This window comes from Choloepus didactylus, chromosome 2, assembly GCF_015220235.1.
Source record: "Choloepus didactylus isolate mChoDid1 chromosome 2, mChoDid1.pri, whole genome shotgun sequence".
Lineage (NCBI taxonomy): Eukaryota > Metazoa > Chordata > Mammalia > Pilosa > Megalonychidae > Choloepus > Choloepus didactylus.
In genome coordinates, this window is record NC_051308.1 from 82,140,717 (window position 1) to 82,160,610 (window position 19,894).

General features: G+C 37.1%; 1 protein-coding gene across 3 annotated transcripts in view; it reads left to right on the top strand.

The window, feature by feature from the left end:
- Positions 1–19,894, top strand: part of STX6 (syntaxin 6) — a 64,889-nt gene that overhangs the window by 8,056 nt on the left and 36,939 nt on the right. For 2 of the 3 annotated variants that reach the window (XM_037825235.1, XM_037825234.1), the window contains exons 2-3: positions 14,299–14,468; positions 16,257–16,351. In XM_037825235.1, coding sequence (XP_037681163.1) covers positions 14,299–14,468; positions 16,257–16,351 — 265 coding nt within the window. Of the gene's footprint in view, positions 1–14,298; positions 14,469–16,252; positions 16,352–19,894 lie in introns of those variants that run through there. The other variant, XM_037825236.1, reaches the window with a different exon arrangement.

Sequence of the window (19,894 nt, forward strand, 5' to 3'; positions counted from 1 at the left end):
CTGATATGAGATCTTTCTTCCTTTTAATGTAAAAATTTAGAGGTATACATTTCCCTCTCAGCACTCCATTTGTTGCATCCCATAAGTTTTGTTATGTTGTGTTTTCATTTTCATTTGCCTCAAGATATTTCCTAATTTCCCTTGTGATTTCCTCTTTGACTCATTGGTTGTTTAGGAGTACATTGTTTAATTTCCACATATTTGTGAATTTTGCAGTTCTCCCTCTGTTATTTATTTATAGTTTCACTCCCTTGTGATCAGAGAAGATACAATGTATGATTTCAGTATCTTTGAATTTATTGAGACTTGTTTTGTAACCTAAAGAATGATCCTGAAGAATGATCCATGTATATTTGAGAAAATGTATCCAGCTGCTGTTGGGTGAAGTGTTCTGTATAGTTCTATTAGGTAGAGTTGCTTTATAGTATAGTTCAAAGAGAAACTAAGATGGCGGCTAGGAGAGACAGGGCCAAAAAACACCTCTGTGAAAAATGCTAGATAAAAGCCAGAAAGTGACCCAGAACACCAGTTCCAGCGACGCACCAGCTGGACAAGGTCTGCTAAATCCACAGGGACCATGCACTTGGTGAAACCGGGAGTTTGTGTTCTGAAACGAGTGAGTAAGTTGGCTGAATGTCGGGCAGCCATGCTGCGGTATAGGGAAACCGTGGGTTGGCGTTTGGAGGTGGACTAGTTCTTTTTTAAAAAAACCCAAAAGTGGCTGCGGATACAGCAGCGAGAACCAAACAGTGAAGCGCAGCAGGAAAGGGCTGTGTGAACGCCTCAATAACTGGCGTGGAAGATAGCCTTTCACACACGCACTGCTAGTTGTCTCAGAGTGGGGAGGGCAGAGAAGAGCTAAAAGGGGAAAAAACCAAGCCCCTTGCAGCCATCTTCCTGGCGGGCTGGGAATGTTCCTGCCCGGCTCCAGAGCCACGGGCCAGAGCTGCGCCAAGGGACCCAGAGTGACAGGAAGTGTTTCTGGCAACACTGCGCACACGCCACAATATCGGGCATGGGCAATAGCTTTCCGTGCACCCACAGCTTATTGTCCCAGAGCTGGGAAGGTGGAGCTGTGTGAAAAAAGGGAAATTAACACGCCGCATTCAGCTATTTTTACAGCAGGCTGGGAATGCCCGTGCGCTGCCTGGCGACCCAGGGCTTCCCTTCAGGGACGGCGCACACTTGTGACGTAGCACAGCCTTCCCTCAGCAGAAGCCCTAGGAAGGCAAGGCTGGAAAGAGGAACCCACCTGGAAAACCCAGGGACCCTACGGGGTGGGTAGGGTTAGCAGCAGAGACAGTCTGTGGCCAGACTGAAATGAAGGTTTAGACTCTTGCAACAGCCTTTAATTTCCTGGAACACCTGGGAGGTTTGATTATTAAAGCTGCCCTGCCTCCCTGACTGCTCAGACATACGCCCCACATTCAAGGCGAACAGCACCAACAACACACCCAAACTTGGTGCACCAATTGGACCCCACAAGAACCAGATTCCCACACACCACAAAGACAAAGGTGGGGAGAACTGACTTGAGGGGAATAGGTGACTCGCAGATGCCATCTGCTGGTTAGTTAGAGAAGGTGTACGCCACTAAGCTGTAGATCTGACAAATTAGAAATTGGTGTCTGAATAATCCTTCACATCCTAAAAGAACCCTATCAAGTAAAGCAAATGCCAAGAGCTCAAAAACAACAGAAAATTTTAAAGCATATGAAAAAACCAGACGATATGGATAACCCAAACCCAAGTACCCAAATCAAAAGATTATAGTTCAAGCCTTCTATTTTCTTATAAATCCTCTGTTTAGAGGATCTATCAACTATCGAAAGCATTATATTGAAGTCTCCTAGTATAAATGTAGAACTATTTTTTTCTCCCTTCAAATCTGTTGATAATTTCATATATTTTGGGGCTCTGCCACTAGGTGCATATATATTTATAACTGTTAGGTCTTCTTGTTGAACTCTCTCCTTTATCAGAATATAGTTACCCTTTTTGCCACTCGTAACAGTTTTTGACTTAGTCTGTTTTATCTGATGTTAGTATAGCTACCCTAGCTCTCTATTGGTTACTGCTTGCGTGGTATATTTTTTCCATCCTTTCATTTTCAACCTGCTTATGTCTTTGAATTTAAGGTGCTCTTGTCAACAGCATATAGTTGTGCTGTGCTTTCTTATTCAGTCTGCCAGTCTCTGTCTTTTGAGTGGAGAGTTTAATCCACTAACATTTAAAGTAACTACTGTTAATTCAGGGCTTTTTTTCTACCATTTTGCTATTTAGATTTTGCAAGTCTTACACCTTATTTTGACCCCCAATTTGTCTGCTAATGCCTACTTACATATTTATTTATTTTTATTTATTTTTTTTTGTATTGGACCATATCAGGTCACTTCTCATCTCTTTCTGGGTGTATTTTTCATATATTTTCTTTGTGATTACCATGGGGTTAAAATTTAACTTCTTAAATATATAACATTTATTTTTTATTTGATACCAACATGACTTAAATAGCGTATACATATACACTGTTCTTATACCCTTCTGTCCCCTCACCTTTTTTTTTGTACTTTTACAAATTATATCTTTGTACAGTGTATGTGCAAAACCTACATTCATCATTACTTTTTATTGATTTCATTTTAGCACCAGTAAGAAGTAAGAAGTGGAGTTACCTACCAAAAAATACAATACAGTACTTCTGGCATTTATAGTTACTCAAATGGTTGCCTTTTCCAGTAGTCTCTACTTCTTTATGCCTCTTTGATCCACTGTCTAGTGTTTTTGCATTTTTAATTACCCATATGGTTACCTTTACCAGAGACCTTTATTTCTTTATCCTACTTCAGTCCGCTGCCAGTGTCATTTTCTTTCAATCCAAAGAACTCCCTTTAGCAATGCTTGTTGGTCAGGTCTAGTGATAATGAATGCCTTCCTCAGCTTTTGTTATCTGGGAATATCTTAATCTCAGCCTGATTTTTGAAAGACAGTCTTGCCAGATATGAAATTCTTGGTTGGCAATTGTTTTCTTTGAGCACATTAAGTATTTCATTCCACAGCCATCTTGCCTTCATAATTTCTGATGAGAATTCAGCTTTTAATCTTACTGGGACTCCCTTGTGCATGGTGGGACTGTAGGCGGACTCCACACTGCACCCGGGAGGTGGTGGGGGAAGTGCCAGAAAGGGTGCCATGGGTTTTTCCTATCTTTTTTTCTAAAGCTGTGTTTTCTTGGTTTGGCTCTTGCCCAATCTGCAGTCCTTTAAATGTTTTCCAGAATTCTGAGGAAGATGGCTCTGTTAATTACTGCTAGTTGTTCAAAGATTCCATGGGGGATTGGCACCCTGGAGCATCTTATGACTCCATCTTGGTTGACCAGAAGCCTCTTATTGTTTTTTGAGTGACACTTGAAATAATGTTAATATATGCTTATTTTTTAAAACTTAGAAAATAAAGAAAAGTATAAAGAGGAAAATAAAAATTTATTGAAATGCTACCATCTGGAAATCATTAGTTGAAATTTTGATATCTTTCTTTTCAGTCATTGTTTCTATTAATAGTTTTGTGTAATAATAAATCTTACCAGTTTTTGATCACTTATTATGTACCAGGCAGTGGCCTAAGAACTAAACAGGGATTGTCTTTTTAATCTTTATGAAGTATGTACTACTGTTTCTGTCATTTTACAAATGAGGAAATGAAACTTAGAGATTAAAAAACGTCTAAGTTCATAGCTTCTAAGTGGAAAGGCCAGGGTTTATAGCTTATATTATTATTAATAATCATTTAGAAATTGGGATCATACCATATATGTGGTTTTGTATTCTTTTCATCTGTATTTCCTTATATTGCTAAAAAGTCTTCGGCAGGGGAGGGAAGGCTTTTAATGACTGCATAGAGGTTTGTCATATAATTGTAATATAATGTATCTCTCAGGATGGACATTTAGGATGATTCTAATTTTTCACTATTACAATTAAAATTATCATAAGCTTCCTTGTCATAGGTCTTTATTAGTGCTTCTGATTATTTCCATAACCTGTATTCCTATAGCAGAATTGCTAATTCAGAGGTCATGTATATTTTCAAGGTTTTTGATGTATAATATGAGATTACCCTCCAGAATACACCCCCTGCCTATCTGTCCCTCTCCTGCCTTCTACAGTGATCAGCCTTAAGTAGAGGTTGTACACACTGAGAAGTAGGAAGAGGGGTCAAAGATGATTTTCGTCTAGACAAGTTTCAAAACTTGGAAAATGATGACAGTATTGGTTGAAATGGGGAAGTTAGAAAGGGAAGCAGATTTTTCTTTTTAATTTTTTTGGTTGAATACTTGCTTTTTTGTAAGGAGAATATGATTACTTTGGTTTTTGGCAAATGGACTGATCCTATAAGCCACTAAAAATGTAAGAATTATTCCTGGCTGAGTGGTTAGGGTTGGAGATGATAGGGAATCATCAGCTTAAAGGGGTGTTTTAAACTTCTAGATAATGATGAGCACATAGAAGTCACAAAAACAGTGCTCAGAAATATTGGGATCAAGTGACAGTAAAAGAAAGAGAAAATCAGTAGAAAACTACAACAGTACAATGTCCATAGAAGCAAAGTGAGAGTGTCAAGAAAATAGATATGGTGGGGTATAATGTCGAGTGCACCGAAAATGAGGATGGATAAGTTAAATTTGCTGACTTTTATCAACAGTGTCATTGGTGGCAGTAGTAGTGTCACGGGGGAGTTCTGAGAGCAAAGACAGACTGGGGCCAAACATTGAATATAACTGTAGGTAACTAAGTAAAGACAATTTTTTTTTCATTACAGCAGTTACAAAAGATATGACAGTAGGGTTGAATTTGGCAATGGCAGCAAGGTCAAGTAAAGAGTGTGAGTGTAGAAGTCAAAACAATATAAAAAGCTTCTCCCTTACTTAGCCCTGGTGATTGGTGGTAGAATAAGGGCTAGTGGAGTATGGGGTAGGAGCCAGGTTAAAGAGAGTGAGGTGTGGGAGAGTGATGTTGCAGAGGCTTGCACAACCTGTGTTTTTCAAGTTTTGTTATTAGAATGGAAAATACCTGCCTTTATTAACCTCTCTTGATATAGTGATGAAACTGAGACTTCTCTGTAAAGAGACTTACAGAATGAGTGCTGTCTCAGATACAGATGCTGTGTCAGATTATATTTTTTCAAAGCTGGCCACACTAATGCGTACATACATATATATACACACACATACGTATATACATACACATATATACACACACACACATATATGTACTTTCCCACTTGTTTTTCTTAAATGGTGACACTGGTATTTCTTTCAAGACCTGAGGTCTACATTCCCTTCATTTAAACTTGGACAGACCTTTGTTGCTGCCTTGACCAGCAGAATGAGACAAAATTGGCACTGTTTGAATCTGAAGCTAAGTCATAAAAGGCAACCTGTACAGCTTTTATCTGGCTCTTTCCATCTTGGAACACAAGCCTAGCATGCCCTGAGCTAACATGTAAGAAGTCTTAGGCTACGCTGTACCCACTCTGCTAGAGAGGTCATGGGAGAGGCTACACAGAGACAGGTAGATAGTATTGAGGAACTCCTACTCTTATAGCCCCCACCCCCTTACACGTTTTTCACCTTATGCCCCAGACATTGTGGAGCAGAGACAAGTCATCCCTGCTGTGTTCAATACAAATTCCTGACCCACAGAATTCATGAACATAATTCATGGTTGTTTTACACCATTCCATTTGGGGGTAATGTGTTAAACAGTCTTAATAACTGCAAACAGATGACAATCCGGCATGACTAAAGGAGAAAGGAGAAATCAGAAGGATGATGGAGGCTGCAGCTACAATTATCAAGCAATTTGGTGGTACAAATGAACGACAGATTCTGGGACACAGAAGTTCCCTAATGGTTGAGACATTCCTTCCTCCTATTTTACTTGGTACACTAGCTTAGATCCAAATAAGAAAACTTTGTGATTTTATGAATTTCTGGACATATTACCTGTAGCCCCAAATGGTTGGAAAGTTATCAAGGGGTCAATATTGGTCAGGCTTCAAAAACAAATTATGTTAGTCCTGCCAGTGTCAAGTTTTTATTTAGAAGATGTGGAGGAATGGAAGAATGTGGTTTTGAATATTCTTTATTTTGGATAAAGAAGATGACCTTATTTTTGCCTAAAAGATTTTTTCTCGAAGATGAAGACTGTGTTTTCATTTTTGACAGTTGCTTTCTGGATAAGAAGCTTTGCAGTACAAGTGCTTCTGTGAGCATCGTGGTGGATTGCACAGAAGGACCTTCATTTGGGTGTTCATGGGGACTTTAATCCATGAGGACATGAGGTCTCATTATTTTGATAGCCTGTTTGGTGAACAGCAAAGGGGAAGAGCCTTATCCCTTGGTGTTATCGTGGCTCTTCTTGCCCATGAAACGTTGCCTATTTAAAACAAGACTGATTTGGGAAGCATATGCAACAGATGTGGGAGCAGAAACTCACTTGGCTCATGTGGAGGTAATCCATCTTTCTCCTTCAAGGAATTGAAAGAGCCTTCTCTGGGTCAGGAGCTCAAACTATAATTTCTAGGAAAGTAATTAGCAAGTTTTCAGTGAAATGGTGCCAGACACAACTCCCAAAGCTTTCTGTGAACAGATGATTTCTCAACATCTTTGCTAAGCTAAAGAGCTCCAGAATTTCAAGGTGTACCTGATCTTTCATGGAAAATCCTGGGTGTAGCCTTTAATCATTCCCATTACAGAGTTGGGGGGAAAAATCCTGAAACTAGATAAACAATACTCATGATTTTTTACTTTTCTGGAGAGCATAGATAACATTTGATCACTGTGGCCTGAGGAATCATCAGATACAACTGCTCACTCATAGTAAAGCACTCACATGGGTTTATTGTGTGGAACAGACAACAATACTGAGTGTGTATTTGTGTGATGTAACTAGCCAACTGATATGGGAATAGCACCCTTCTTTTCCTGAGAAAATGGTGAGAAGCAAAGTAGATGTGCACATCTCTTTCTCTTGTTACAATGCTCACAGATAGCAAACAGATTACAAGCATATCTCGTTTTATCATGCTTCACTTTATTATGCTTTATTTTTTTTAATTAATTAATTAATTTTTTTTACAAATTAAAGGCTTATGGCAACCCTGCATCCAGCAAGTCTGTCAACACCATTTTTTTCAACAGCATGTGCTCACTTCGTGTCTCCGTGTCACATTTGGTAACTATTGCAATATTTCAAACTTTTCAGTATGATTGTATCTGTTATGGTGATCTGTAATCAGTGATCTTGACATTACTATTGTAATTGTTTGGGGGTTCCACGAGCCATGCCCGTATGATGGTGAACTTAATGAATGTTACCTGTGTTCTGACTGTAGCACAGACCAGCTGTTCTCCTGTCTCTGTCTCTCTTCTTAGGCCTGCCTATTTCCTGAGACACAACAATATTAGGCCAACTAATAACCCTACAATGATCTCTAAGTATTCAAGTGAAAAGAAGAGTCACATGCCCCTCACTTTAAATCAAAAACTAGAAATGATTATGTTTAATGAGGAAGTCATGTCAAAAACCAAGATAGGCTGAAAGCTACACCTCTTGTGCTAAACAGTTAGCCAAGTTGTGAATGCAAAGGAAAAGTTCTTAAAGGATATTAGAAGTGCTACTCCAGTGAACAAACAAATAACATGAAACAGCCTTATTGCTGATATTAAGAAAGTTTTAGTGATCTGGATAAAAGTTCAGACCAGCCACAACATTCCTATACACCAAAGCCTAATCCAGAGGAAGGCCCTAATTTTCTTCAATTCTGTGAAAGCTGAGAGAGGTGAGGAAGCTGCATAAGAAAAGTTTGAAGCCGGCAGAGGTTGGTTAATGAGGTCTAAGGAAAGAAGCCATCTTCATAACATAAAAGTGCATTTTGAAGCACCAAGTGCTGATGTACAAGCTACAACCAGTTATCCAGAAGATCTAGCTAATACCATTGTTGAAGGTGGTTACACTAAAGAACAGATTTTCAATGTAGATGAATTGGTCATCTATTGGAAGTAGATGCCATCTAGGACTTTCGAGCTAGAGAAGAAGTCAGTACCTGCCTTCAAAGCTTCAAAGGACAGGCTGACTCAAGTCTTGTTAGGAGCTAATGCAACTGGTGACTTTTAAGTTGAAGCCAGTGCTCACTTACCATTCTGAAAATCGTAGGCCCTTAAGAATGATGCTAAATCTACTTTGCCTGTGCTCTATAAATGGAACAACAAAACCTGGATGGCAGCAGATCTGTTTACAACATGGTTTACTGAATATTTTAAGCCTACTTTTGAGACCTCAGGAATAAAGATTCCTTTAAAAATATCTCTGCTCATTGACAATGCACCTAGTTACCCAAGAACTCTGATGGAGATGGACAATGACATTAATGTTATTTTCAAACCTGGTGACACAGCATCCATTCTGTAGCCCATGGATCAAGGAGTCATTTCAACTTTCAAGTCTTATTAAGAAATAAATTTCTTAAGACTATAGCTGGCAGAGCTAGTGATTCCACTGATGGATCTGGGCAAAGTTGATTGAAAACCTCCTGGTTTGTAATTCATGGGAGGAGGTTAAAATAGCAACATTAACAGGAGTTTGAAGAAGTCAATTCCAGTCCTCATGGATGACTTCAAGGGGCTGAAGAGTTCGGCGCTAGAAGTAATTGCAGATGGGGTGGAAATAGCAAGAGAACTAGAATTAGAAGTGGAGCCTGAAGATGTGACTGAATTGCTGTACTCGCATGATTAGTGGATGGGGGGTTGTTTCTCATGGATGAGCAAAGAAAGTAGTTTCTTGAGATAGAATCTACTCCTGGTGAAGATGCTGTGAATGCTGTTGAAATGACAACAAAGGATTTAGAATATTGTATCAGCTTAGTTGATAAAACAGCAGCATGGGTTGCGAGAATTGACTCTTAATTTTAAAAGAAGTTCTACTGTGGGTAAAATGCTAGCAAACAGCATTGCATGCTATAGAGAAATTTTTTGTGAAAGGAAGAGTCAGTTGATACGGCAGACTTCATTGTTGTCTTATTTTAAGAATTGCCACTTCCACCCGAACCTTCAGCAACCACCACCATGCTCAGTCAGCGGCCAACAACATGGAGACAAGACCCTCCACCAGCAAAAAGATTATGACTCACTGAAGACTCAGATGATGGTTAGCAGTTTTTAGCAATAAAGTATTTTTAAATTGATATGTGCATTGTTTTTTATAGACATAATGCTATTGCACACTTAATAGACTACAGTATAGCGTAAACATAACTTTTACATGCACTGGGAATGAAATTCATGTGATTCACTTTATTGCTTTATTTGCTTTATTGCAGTGGTGTGGAACCAAACCTGTAGTATCTCCAAGGTGTGCCTGTACATGATGATATACGCCTCTGGTTTATTAATTGATTTACTTGAAATGCCAAGTAATACTAAATATTTAGTTCCACGTGCTTACAAGTGGTTTCAAAATTGAAAGGGTTGTCTCACTGGTTAGTCTCACATCTTAACTGTGTCTTGTGGCTCTTAAAACTATTTAAAAATCCCAGGTTCTCTAGGAGATTCTGGTTGCCATTAATTACTTAGCTTAAAAATAGGATTTATTAGTAATTAATGTCATTTTCTAGTCTTTATTTATTTCTTCTTTTCCAGGCTAGTGCTCAGTTAAAATGACATTGAAAGGAGAGAAGTTGACTGCTACTAAGATCGGATTCTTTGATACATTGCAAGTTCTGACTTTTCTTTTAAGATCTGAGCCATTCCTGGCATTCCCATCTTTGTGATCCTTTAAAACATCTGTCTTAGAAACCTAAAATAAGTGACTACTTTGCCTATCTTAAGTTTGTGTAATAAATGAAAACTAAAAATGAATGCTTTTTTAAAGACAAAAGCTTTAGAGGAGAATAAGCTGACTTGTTGGGCAGGCCTGTGGGGTGTTGAATGTTATCTTGAGATTGCTTTGTAACATTTTTCTAATTCCTGCCATTTCTTTCATTTCTTCCACAGGACATGATTAAATTCTTGCATGCTTAAGGACTTCCTGATTTCTCATTCAGTGCTACTAGAATCCAACCCCACCCCCAAATTTGAGTATTTAAAATGTCTTAAGAGTTGTGGTTCTGAAAATGTGGTCTGTGGATCCTAAGGGGTCCCAGGATCCTTTCAGAGTGAGTCCATTGGGTCAAAACTTCATGTTATTTGCTCTTTGTACTGTATTGACAGTTGTACTGATCATGCAAAAGTAGTGGCAGGTAAAACTACTGGTGCATTTGCATAAATCAAGGCAGTGGCACCAAACTATAGTAGCAGTTGTATTTCTTACCACCCTGCCTTTAGTTAAAAAAAAAAAAAAAAAAAAGGCATTTTCCCTTAAGAATATCCTTCATGACAGCACAAATATTAATTTTATTAAGTCTTGACCCTCAAGTATACTTTTCTTCATTTTTAAAGGTATAATTTACCTACAACAAAATTCACCCTTTTTATTGTACAATTCTGCGAGATGTGACAAATGTATATAGTCATGTAACCACCACCTTCACAAGTAAGATATAGGACAGATCCATTACCCTAAAAGTTTTCCTCTATCCCTTTTATCCAACCCCTCCCCCTATGCCTATCATCTGGTAACTGCCAATCTGTTTTTAGTCCACACCAGGGTGTCTGTTCCTTAATCTTTTATCCAGCTAGTGTTATAACAGAGCTTTCCTTGATTGTCAGAAAGTAACAAAAAAAAAAAAAAGGGGGAAAAGAAAACACCTTTCCCAGTCTTTTCACATTGACCTGTGCAAGTGCTCTCCTTCAGGACTTATCCATACAATGAGTTTAGACAATAGCTTTAGGTCAAATTGTAGGGGCCTCCTGGATCCTTTCTGCACATCTGTCTTGTCTTGAGGATACATATGTGGCCCTAGCAATTCCCCTGTTTACATGGTTACAAGTTTCCCCTCTTCCTTAGGAAACGGTTTCCTCCTGGTCCCAGGCACTACACTTCATGTCTTACAGCCAACAGTCCCTTTCCCCAGGCAGCACAACTTGTCTCCTCTCCCACAGCATTCTACTCTTCAGTTGGAGAGTTCCGTGAGCTGCCTTCTACATTCAGGGCAAGTTCTGGGACAGCAAATCCCTTGGGCCACTACCAGACAAATTGGGACAGACAGAAGCTCCCAGTATGTACACAGGAGTTCTTCTGTTCCCTCTAGTACTAGGACCAGGAATCTGCACTGGGAGCATGGGCCAGCTCCACGCTGAGCTGATGAGGGTTTGGAAGATCATACTGCTTTTAAGTAACCTTTTTCTTGATTTGGTGCTTTCCCTGTTACTGCAGTCCTTTAACTGTTTTCTGAAGTTTTGAGAAAGATGTTACTGCCAATTCTTGACTGTTCAAAGCTTCTTTTTGGGGACAGAGCCCTGCATCTTCTCTGTCCACCATCTTGATTGGGATAGTGGCCAGGTGTCCTCCCCGTTTTTAAATTGTGTTTGTTTTTTTATTATTTACTTTCGAGAACTCTATATATTTTGAATACAAGTCATTTATCACCTAGGTGATTTGCAAATATTTTCTCCCTGTCTTAATGCACATTTTAGTATGCTATTTGGCAAAATGGGAAATGTGCATAAAGTACTTTTGCCGTATTATGAAGTAAGATGGTTGTCTTCAGGAAAAGCACTTCTTTGATTGAATTTCAAGCTGAAATAGCTGGTTCGTTTGCCCCCGTAGAACCTCATTTTTACTTGAAAAAAACAACTGAGACAAACTGATTATTCAGACTTGCATATTTTCTCAAATCTCAGAACTGTCTCAAAACTATTTGAGCTGTTTTCTCAATGAATGAATTGAACCTGTCACTTGAAGGGAAAAAAATCTTAACAGTATTTTTGCCAATGATAAAATTAAAGCTTTTTTAAAAAAACAGAATTTTAGAAAACTTATATTCACTCTTACGATCTTATAGTCTTCCAGTACTTAATTTTTTCTGATGAGATGATGGTGATGTTAACAAATGTGATTTTGAATATTGTATATTGAAATGAGTCAACATTTGGAAGACCTGCAGTACTCAGTTAACTAATATTTTCCAAATGACCGATACATGATTTTATAAAATCATTCATGGGTAAAGGATCTATTCAAAGTACAAGATAGACCAATGGATTATAATGTATGAGAGTTCAAAAAGTTCTTTGCTGTGTTTTCAGGTTCCACATTATAATTAACCTTTAAAAAAACTACACTTTGTTGAGTTTTGGTGTAGTGTGAAAAAACAATATCCACCATTATCTGAAAAGACTGCTGAAGTACACCTCCTTTTTCTACCTGTATGTCTATGTGAGGCTGGATTCTCATGATACACTTCAACCAAAATGTATGTCAACAGACTGAATATAGAAGCAGATGTGATGATCCAGCTGTCTTCTATTAAACCAGATATTAGAGATTTATAAAAATGTAAAACAACGCCACTCTTCTCACTAAAGTTTTTGTTTTATAAATTGTTATGTAATAAAAACATTACATTAAATGTAATACGTTCATTGTTATTTTAAGATAATTACTATTTTTTAAGTTTCTGTTTGAATTTATAAAACAGTAAATGGCGACAGATACAGTCCACATCAATCAAAGTTCTTTGGGTTCCTCAATTTTTAAGAGTGCAAAGGAATTCTGAGACCAAAAAAGCTTAAGGATCACTACTTAGGAGAATTTAATTCATAGTTGTGTATCACAGTTGTGTACTGGTGGTAGCGACAGGCTTCTTAGGTTTGAGGCTTCCAGTTTTCAAGAAGGAATTCATCCTTACTTTACAGAATTGATAAATTTTTTATTTTTTAAAATGTATCATTGGAGGCAGCTCTTTATCTCTGTCTTCTGTGATCATAGAAGATATTCAGCAAGTAAACCAAGTACCTCACATTATGGGAAGATGTGTACCTCTTCCTCTACCAAATCTGCCAGGAATCTCAATAAAGAGTAAAGAGAGTGGATTTACATCTCACTTTCTTAATCCTCCCCCTTTTTATCTCAAGTAGAGTTTCTCATTAGCAATGGAAGTCTAAAGGCTGATGTGAGAGGACCAGTGAGAGGATTTGCCTAATCCGTAAACTGGATATAGACTTGCCTTGGTAGATTGAGTGTTGGCCATATAGCTCACATGTTTATTCAGTCTGAAGCCAGTAGCTATATTCTATATTTAACACTCAACCTTATAGCTCTCATCAGTATGTATGAACCTAAGTAGTGTAAGGCACTTTCATTCATTTTTGTTAGTGCTTTCTCTTCTGGTGCTTGAAAAGTCAGGAGGAAATATGGTACTTGCAAATTCTGTCTTAAAGCCAGAGATAACAAATCAGCTGGAACATATTTTTGTGCTGTTTGTTCCAGGCATGTTGGTTAAGAAATCATAGATAGATCAAAACATATCTCTTAGTTTGGGAGCAGTGGGGTGGGTCGTCTTTGTACATGAGAGGCCATATTACCATAAAATAATTCCTTTGGTGGCTTTTCTATGCAATAGTATTAGGTTATAACATTTAATTGGTAGATATTAGCTCATTAGTGGTGGTGGTGGTTGGGAGTGGAGGCTTAAAACCTTATGACTTTGTCTAACCTAGTAAAGCATATTAGATTGTGGCACTTAATGGCCTAGGCACTCTGTAAACGAGAAAACACTAATCTGCCATATACCATTGCTTAATTCAGCAAAGTAGAATATGGAAAGTTAATAACATTTAAAAATCTTCTAAGGAGATTTTAGGTTTTAAAATGTCTCAGATTAAAATTCTTAACCTATAAAAGACTAACTGTGTAAGAGTAACCCTCCCTCCACCCTTTGCACTCCCATCCCCTAAGAAAAGAAAAACTGTATTTGAACTTTTTCATCTAAATATAAATGATCATCACATCAAATGGAAACATATGAGAATGTGATGGTCTCTTTAGTTAAGCCATAGGGTTGCTTCTCTACTACTTTTAAGTATAGACTGTTGGGAGAAGAATTAAATTTTGTGCTTCTCAAATAAACGATATTATAGCTGCATAAATAATGGCTCTGTTCTTCCAAATATCAGCTCAGAACATTATTCTCAGACTGTTATTTAAAGTTTTAAACTTTGATATTTTTCCTTGAAGGACTTCTTCCATAAAGACTTAAAAATGCTTATGGGAATTCTGGTTGCTAAGCATAGTATATGATCATGCAGTAACTTGTTCATGGAATATGTTGTCTCTGATTTCTCTCCTTCCTTGATTACAGAGAGGTACAGAAAGCAGTCAACACTGCCCAGGGATTGTTTCAGAGATGGACAGAACTCCTCCAGGATCCCTCCACAGCAACAAGGGAAGAAATCGACTGGACCACCAACGAACTAAGAAACAACCTCCGGAGCATAGAGTGGGATCTAGAGGACCTTGATGAAACTATCAATATCCTTTTCAGTGGTGTCCATGCCATTTGGGGTAAATAGACAAATGGAAAAGTTTTTATCCAAACATCTCAAGACATAGATTATATATTCCCTTTTATAATTGATTAGTGTTACTCTTTTTGTACCACGGTACATGTTAAATAATTGCCTAGTAAACTAAGGTAGTATAGCCAAATTCTTTTACAGGGTATGACACATCCTGCAATATAGAGGCAGCATGGTATAATGGTTATAAGCCCAGACCCTTGAGTCAAACTTCTGGTGATCTGGTACTGGCTCCACCAGTCACTAACTCTGTGACTTTGGGCATGTTCCTTGACCTCTTAAGTAGAAAGTTAGGATAATAATAGTACCTAGTTCATAGGGTTGTTATGAATATTAAACATGTTAAGATCTTAGAATGGTGTCTGGCATTGTAAAAGTGTTAGATATCATTATTGCAAGGAGGTATATACAGACCAATGTTATACATTGGTAATTAGGAGCAAAAGAAAATCCTTTGTAGACTTTGTAGACTTTTTCCTGTTTAAGAAGTGAAGTTACAATGCCAGTGTCCATTGAAGAGGCACCTTGTACCATGAAATTACATTTAGTAAAAGAAGTTCTATATTGCTAATTCATATTATTGATGTTAAGTAAGCCCACTGATCTGAATGATGAACCAGAGAACTGTAAAAACTGAATTTTGTGGCCTTTTGTCAACTAGAATCCTATTTAACTAAAACCTTGGATAAAAAAATGTGCCAGTTACATGTTCTGAGTTCTTTTGTTTTTGTTTTTAATCTCTAAGTGAGATAAACCATCAAGGAAATGAACTTTTGTCAGGATCACTCTATAGTCAGCGTAGGTTCAGGTTCAGGTGCTATGTAGAGTATATAATTTCTAATCATCATAATGACCCCAGGGACCTTTTAAGTCATTAACAGATAAGTTCCCTAAGATTAGTGGTACAAAATATGTGTACAGGTGGGATCAAAAGCAGAGTTACAGGGGAATACTTCTTCCGTTAAGACAGGAGGGGAGGAAAAAGATTAGAGGAGATACAGAAATTGAGAAATAAAGAGGAAATACATATTTCCTCTTAGGTTAATAAATACTTGTCATACATTCAACAAGTATTTAGAGTGTACTATTATGCCACGCATTTTGTTAATTACTCAGATTAGAGTGATAAGCAGAGCATTGTTATCAGTCCTCATGGAACTTATGGCCTAGTGGGGGAAACATATTTTAAATAATCACACAAATATTTACTTGCAGACTATGAGAGAAAATAACAGAGTGCTATGTGAATGTCTAACCAGGCCAGAGGAAGGTAGAGGGGTCAGGGAAGGCTTCCCTGAAAAAGCCTTAAACTCTTTAGAGTAAGAAGCAGGGTTAGCTCCTTGGGATATGAGGAAATGATTTGGTATGGCAAATATAAACAGTTTGTAAAAGCTGTTAGGAGAAAAGTGACTTGGCATCAAAAAAGGATAAATACAAGGCTTTGGCAAGCATCCAGAAGAACCCAGCTCTGTTGTGATCAGATAGCCATTGATTTGTAGTGAACCCACTCAGATGTGTTTCTTAAACTGGCAGGTCATCTCCACCTTGTGGCATAAGGATCCTCACATAGTTGATGGGCAGAGAAAGTTTGAGAATGATTACTGTTAAGTTGATTATATTTTCAGAAAATTTGGGCCAGATTTTATTTCTCACATGTGAGAAGTTCTGTGGTTTTATTAATGGTATCTTGTTTGTTAGGTTTTTCATGATGAAATTGCTTTACCTTGACTTTTTGACTCACGCATAGTTGAAGCAAATCCTAGAAAATTCAACCTCGATGCAACTGAGTTGCGTATAAGAAAAGCCTTCATTACAAGTACTCGGCAAGTTGTCAGGGTAAGGAAAATGATCTCATTTTAAGTGTCTAAGAAAAGCCAAATTTCTTAGAACTCTTTTCCTTAATTGTAAACTAATAGGTCAACTCTGAAACCATTTTTTGTTATGCATTAAATGCCAGTTTCACATGTGTAATTTCTTTGATTGAGAAAACAGAAATCTCTTTTAATATTGTCAAGCTTTTTCTTAGGGCCAAGACAAGACGGTAAACGGCTAGCTTTGGGAAGCTTATTTTAATGGTACTTGTCTATACCTCTGGTTTCACCAGACCAGTTCCTTTTTTCTCCTTTGTTTCTTAGTATATTCTATTGCTGGATGAAAGGAAGACTTACTATCATAGGAACCATTTGGTTTCTTGATTGATTGGTAATCACTTTGCATTGTTGAAGAGTGACTCTTACTTTGTTTGGATCTGCCATCTGAATTGCTTCTGGAACTCTTGCAACCCAAGTTACTGACATTTCCTTATACAACTGCTTGACAGCCTTTCAGGAGTTACACAGAGAAAGCAAATATCTATCAGTGTAAAAAACTGAACCAAGTGAGCAAATCTTTAGTCTCAAATTATTTAGATAATACCTTTTCTGAAGAACCTAAGAGAAAATACCATTTAAGTAAAATTTTATGTCATTAAGATATGTTTTGCATTTTGAAACTATATGGCTAAGCCATTTGATTAGCATAACTAGATGTAAGAGAACCAGCTGTCTTTAACATATGTACTAGAAAGCAGCTTCCCTGAATAAAAAGACTTGGGATCATACCAGTGCTAACATATGGCTTTTTAAGAGTCATCTTGGGCAGAAACCTTGGAATGTGTTTGCCAAAGACTTTATATTGTGTGATCTCCTTTTGAAATTATTTCAAATGGTAGTCATTATCATTGAACTTGAAATATTCTTATTCCTTGTTTTATTCAATAGATGCCTTTCCTTATATGTATAACTAAATTGTGTATAAATATACCTTCATTTTAATGGGCAGTGACCTTTCTGTAATGTGTATGTAAGGGACATCCCCATCTATACAGAGAGCATTTGGATTGGACACCCCTAATTTGTAGCCAGTTCAAAATGCTTTTCTGATAAGGAAACCCTATTGTTAGGTGACATGTTTTTTGGAAGCTAAATAACTCCCCAGTTATTTATTTTGAAAATGTGGGGTTTGTTTTGTTTTGTTTGTAATAGGTTTTCTGAAGGACACTTCTGTAGGTGTTAGTATTTAAATGGTACCTTGGAGTGAAATGTATTCTTGACCTTAATCATTATATTTGTTCTTTCTGTAAGGTAATACTATGAAATTGTAAGATTTACAGTTGACATTCAGAACTCAATATGTTAAAAAGTTAGGTTAGTTGGTATAATTGGAAATAGGATCTAAGGTTTGTTTTCTGGTATCTGTGAAAGCTTTTTAAAATACACTCTTTGAGAGAAGAAGTATCCTAAGTCAAATTAGTATTTCAAAATGTTGCGGTCCTTCTAGAGTTGAGATCTAAACCGCATTTGACTATATGATCCATCTGAATATTTTGTTTTTTAATATAGGATTTCTTTTTTAAGCCCAGTTTACTTGTTTCTGTTTTAATTTATGACTCCTTTTTGGAACTCCTTGCCAGTGATTGGCTAAAAGTACCTAATTGAGCCTTTGGTTGATCTGATTTTAATAAATTCTAAATGAAAGTTCTGTAGAAGAGAAAGTTCTATAGGAATGATATGCTGACTTGATTTTAAAAAATCACCTTGTGTGTTGATTCAGTATTACTGCATTCCAGCCGATCAGTATTTGTATACAGGGATTTCTGGGTTCTGGGTGGAAGAAATTGTTAGAGAGGGATCAGAGAGCAGATCTGGGAATGGAGACAAAACCAAGCTCAGATTAGGAATTTGTATATCACAAGTTTGGTAAGCTCTTCTGTTGCTGTTATCAGTAGGTTTTCATTTAATATTGCTCCAAAGGGAATGTATTTTGATACACTATTTTTAAAATAATGTGTGCCAATTGTGCTTTCTGTTTCTTAGGCAGAGTATTCAGTGATACTCCACAAAAAAAATTTTTTTTTTGGTTCTGCCTAAAGAAGTAAATATCCTGTTGATATTTTCAATTATTGTCCTTTGGTTTATGCCTTTAGTAAGCATCCCTTGTTGAAAGAGTATATTTTTCCAGGCATCTTTTAAATTTGTAGTTTTTACTGAGGTTTTTCTAGCAGTTTTACTAAAGAAAGCAAAATATTCTTGTTTTTGTGTAAATAGCATTGATATTTTTGAGGAAATTATTTTTACATTTGTGGAGTTGCATATACATCATAGATTGCATATGTGAAATTTTGGTGTTGTGGAACTATATTCCAGAACTGCTTTTGGTTTACTTTAATAATAAAAGGTTTTGTAGTGTAGGACAAAAGAACAGTGGTGAGGGGTCAGGAGACTTAGTTCTAGGCTCAGCTGTGACTTTAATAAATGTTAATTATGGCAAGTCTTTCAGCCTCTCTGAATCTCAGTTTTCTTTATCCACGAAATTATCCTCACTAACATTCTCTGACTTTATTTTAACTTACAAAGATGGTCAAAGCTATATTCCCACCGACTCCCCCATCCCCCCAAAAAAACTCTACCCCAGTTAAGTCTAGATAGAAATGGCCTTGGTCAGGCAGCCAGTGGGGGTACAGGTGACATTGGGATATGAGACCTCTGAGTGGGTAGCACAGGATTTATGGTGTCTGATTCATTCAGCTGAGAAAACAGTGTGAAATGGAAACAGGAGCATAAATAACCAGAACATTTGTTGTTCTTTTGGTAGATGACCCATATTTTATTGGGACTAACTGCTTCTTGACTGCTGGTTCTAAACTTCATGTGTTAGAAAGAAGATGAGTAATTATGTTTTTTACATGACAGGTTGTTAGAAATTGTTTTAGGTTGTTTAGTAACATAGCTTAAAATCCAAAACCTAATATAAAGGTGTTCTGTTGTATGGTATCTGGAGACTTTAAAATGCCATCATAGGAATAAAAGTTGTAGCTCTATCTTCAACCAGGGCCACATACATCATGTGTACCATACAGATGCTGAAGAATTCACTGACCATCAGAGGACACACATGCAGACAGATGTGCACACGCACATGTACACAACACACCAGCTATTTTTTTTATTGAGCAGAAAACTTTAAAAACTAGAACTTTTAATTATGAAATATGAAAATTCAAATTTATTTAATTAAATAAATTTTTATTTAAATAAAATTGAAAATTCAGTTTCTTGGTTGCACTGGCTCCATTTGAAGTCCTCATTAGCTGTATTTGGCTAGTGGCTACTGAATTGGACAGAGCAGATCTAGATTATCATTTTTAATGGTTGCATACTTTATATGATGATAATAGTTATCATTTATTGGGTACTGTTAAACACTCTTCATGTATTATCTCTATTAATCCCCATATTGACCCTCCAAAGTAATAATGTTTCAAATGTACAGAAAAAATAGAGAGCTTGAGTAATTTGCCAAACTTTGCACAGCTAGTTAAAAAGCATAACTAAGTCTGGA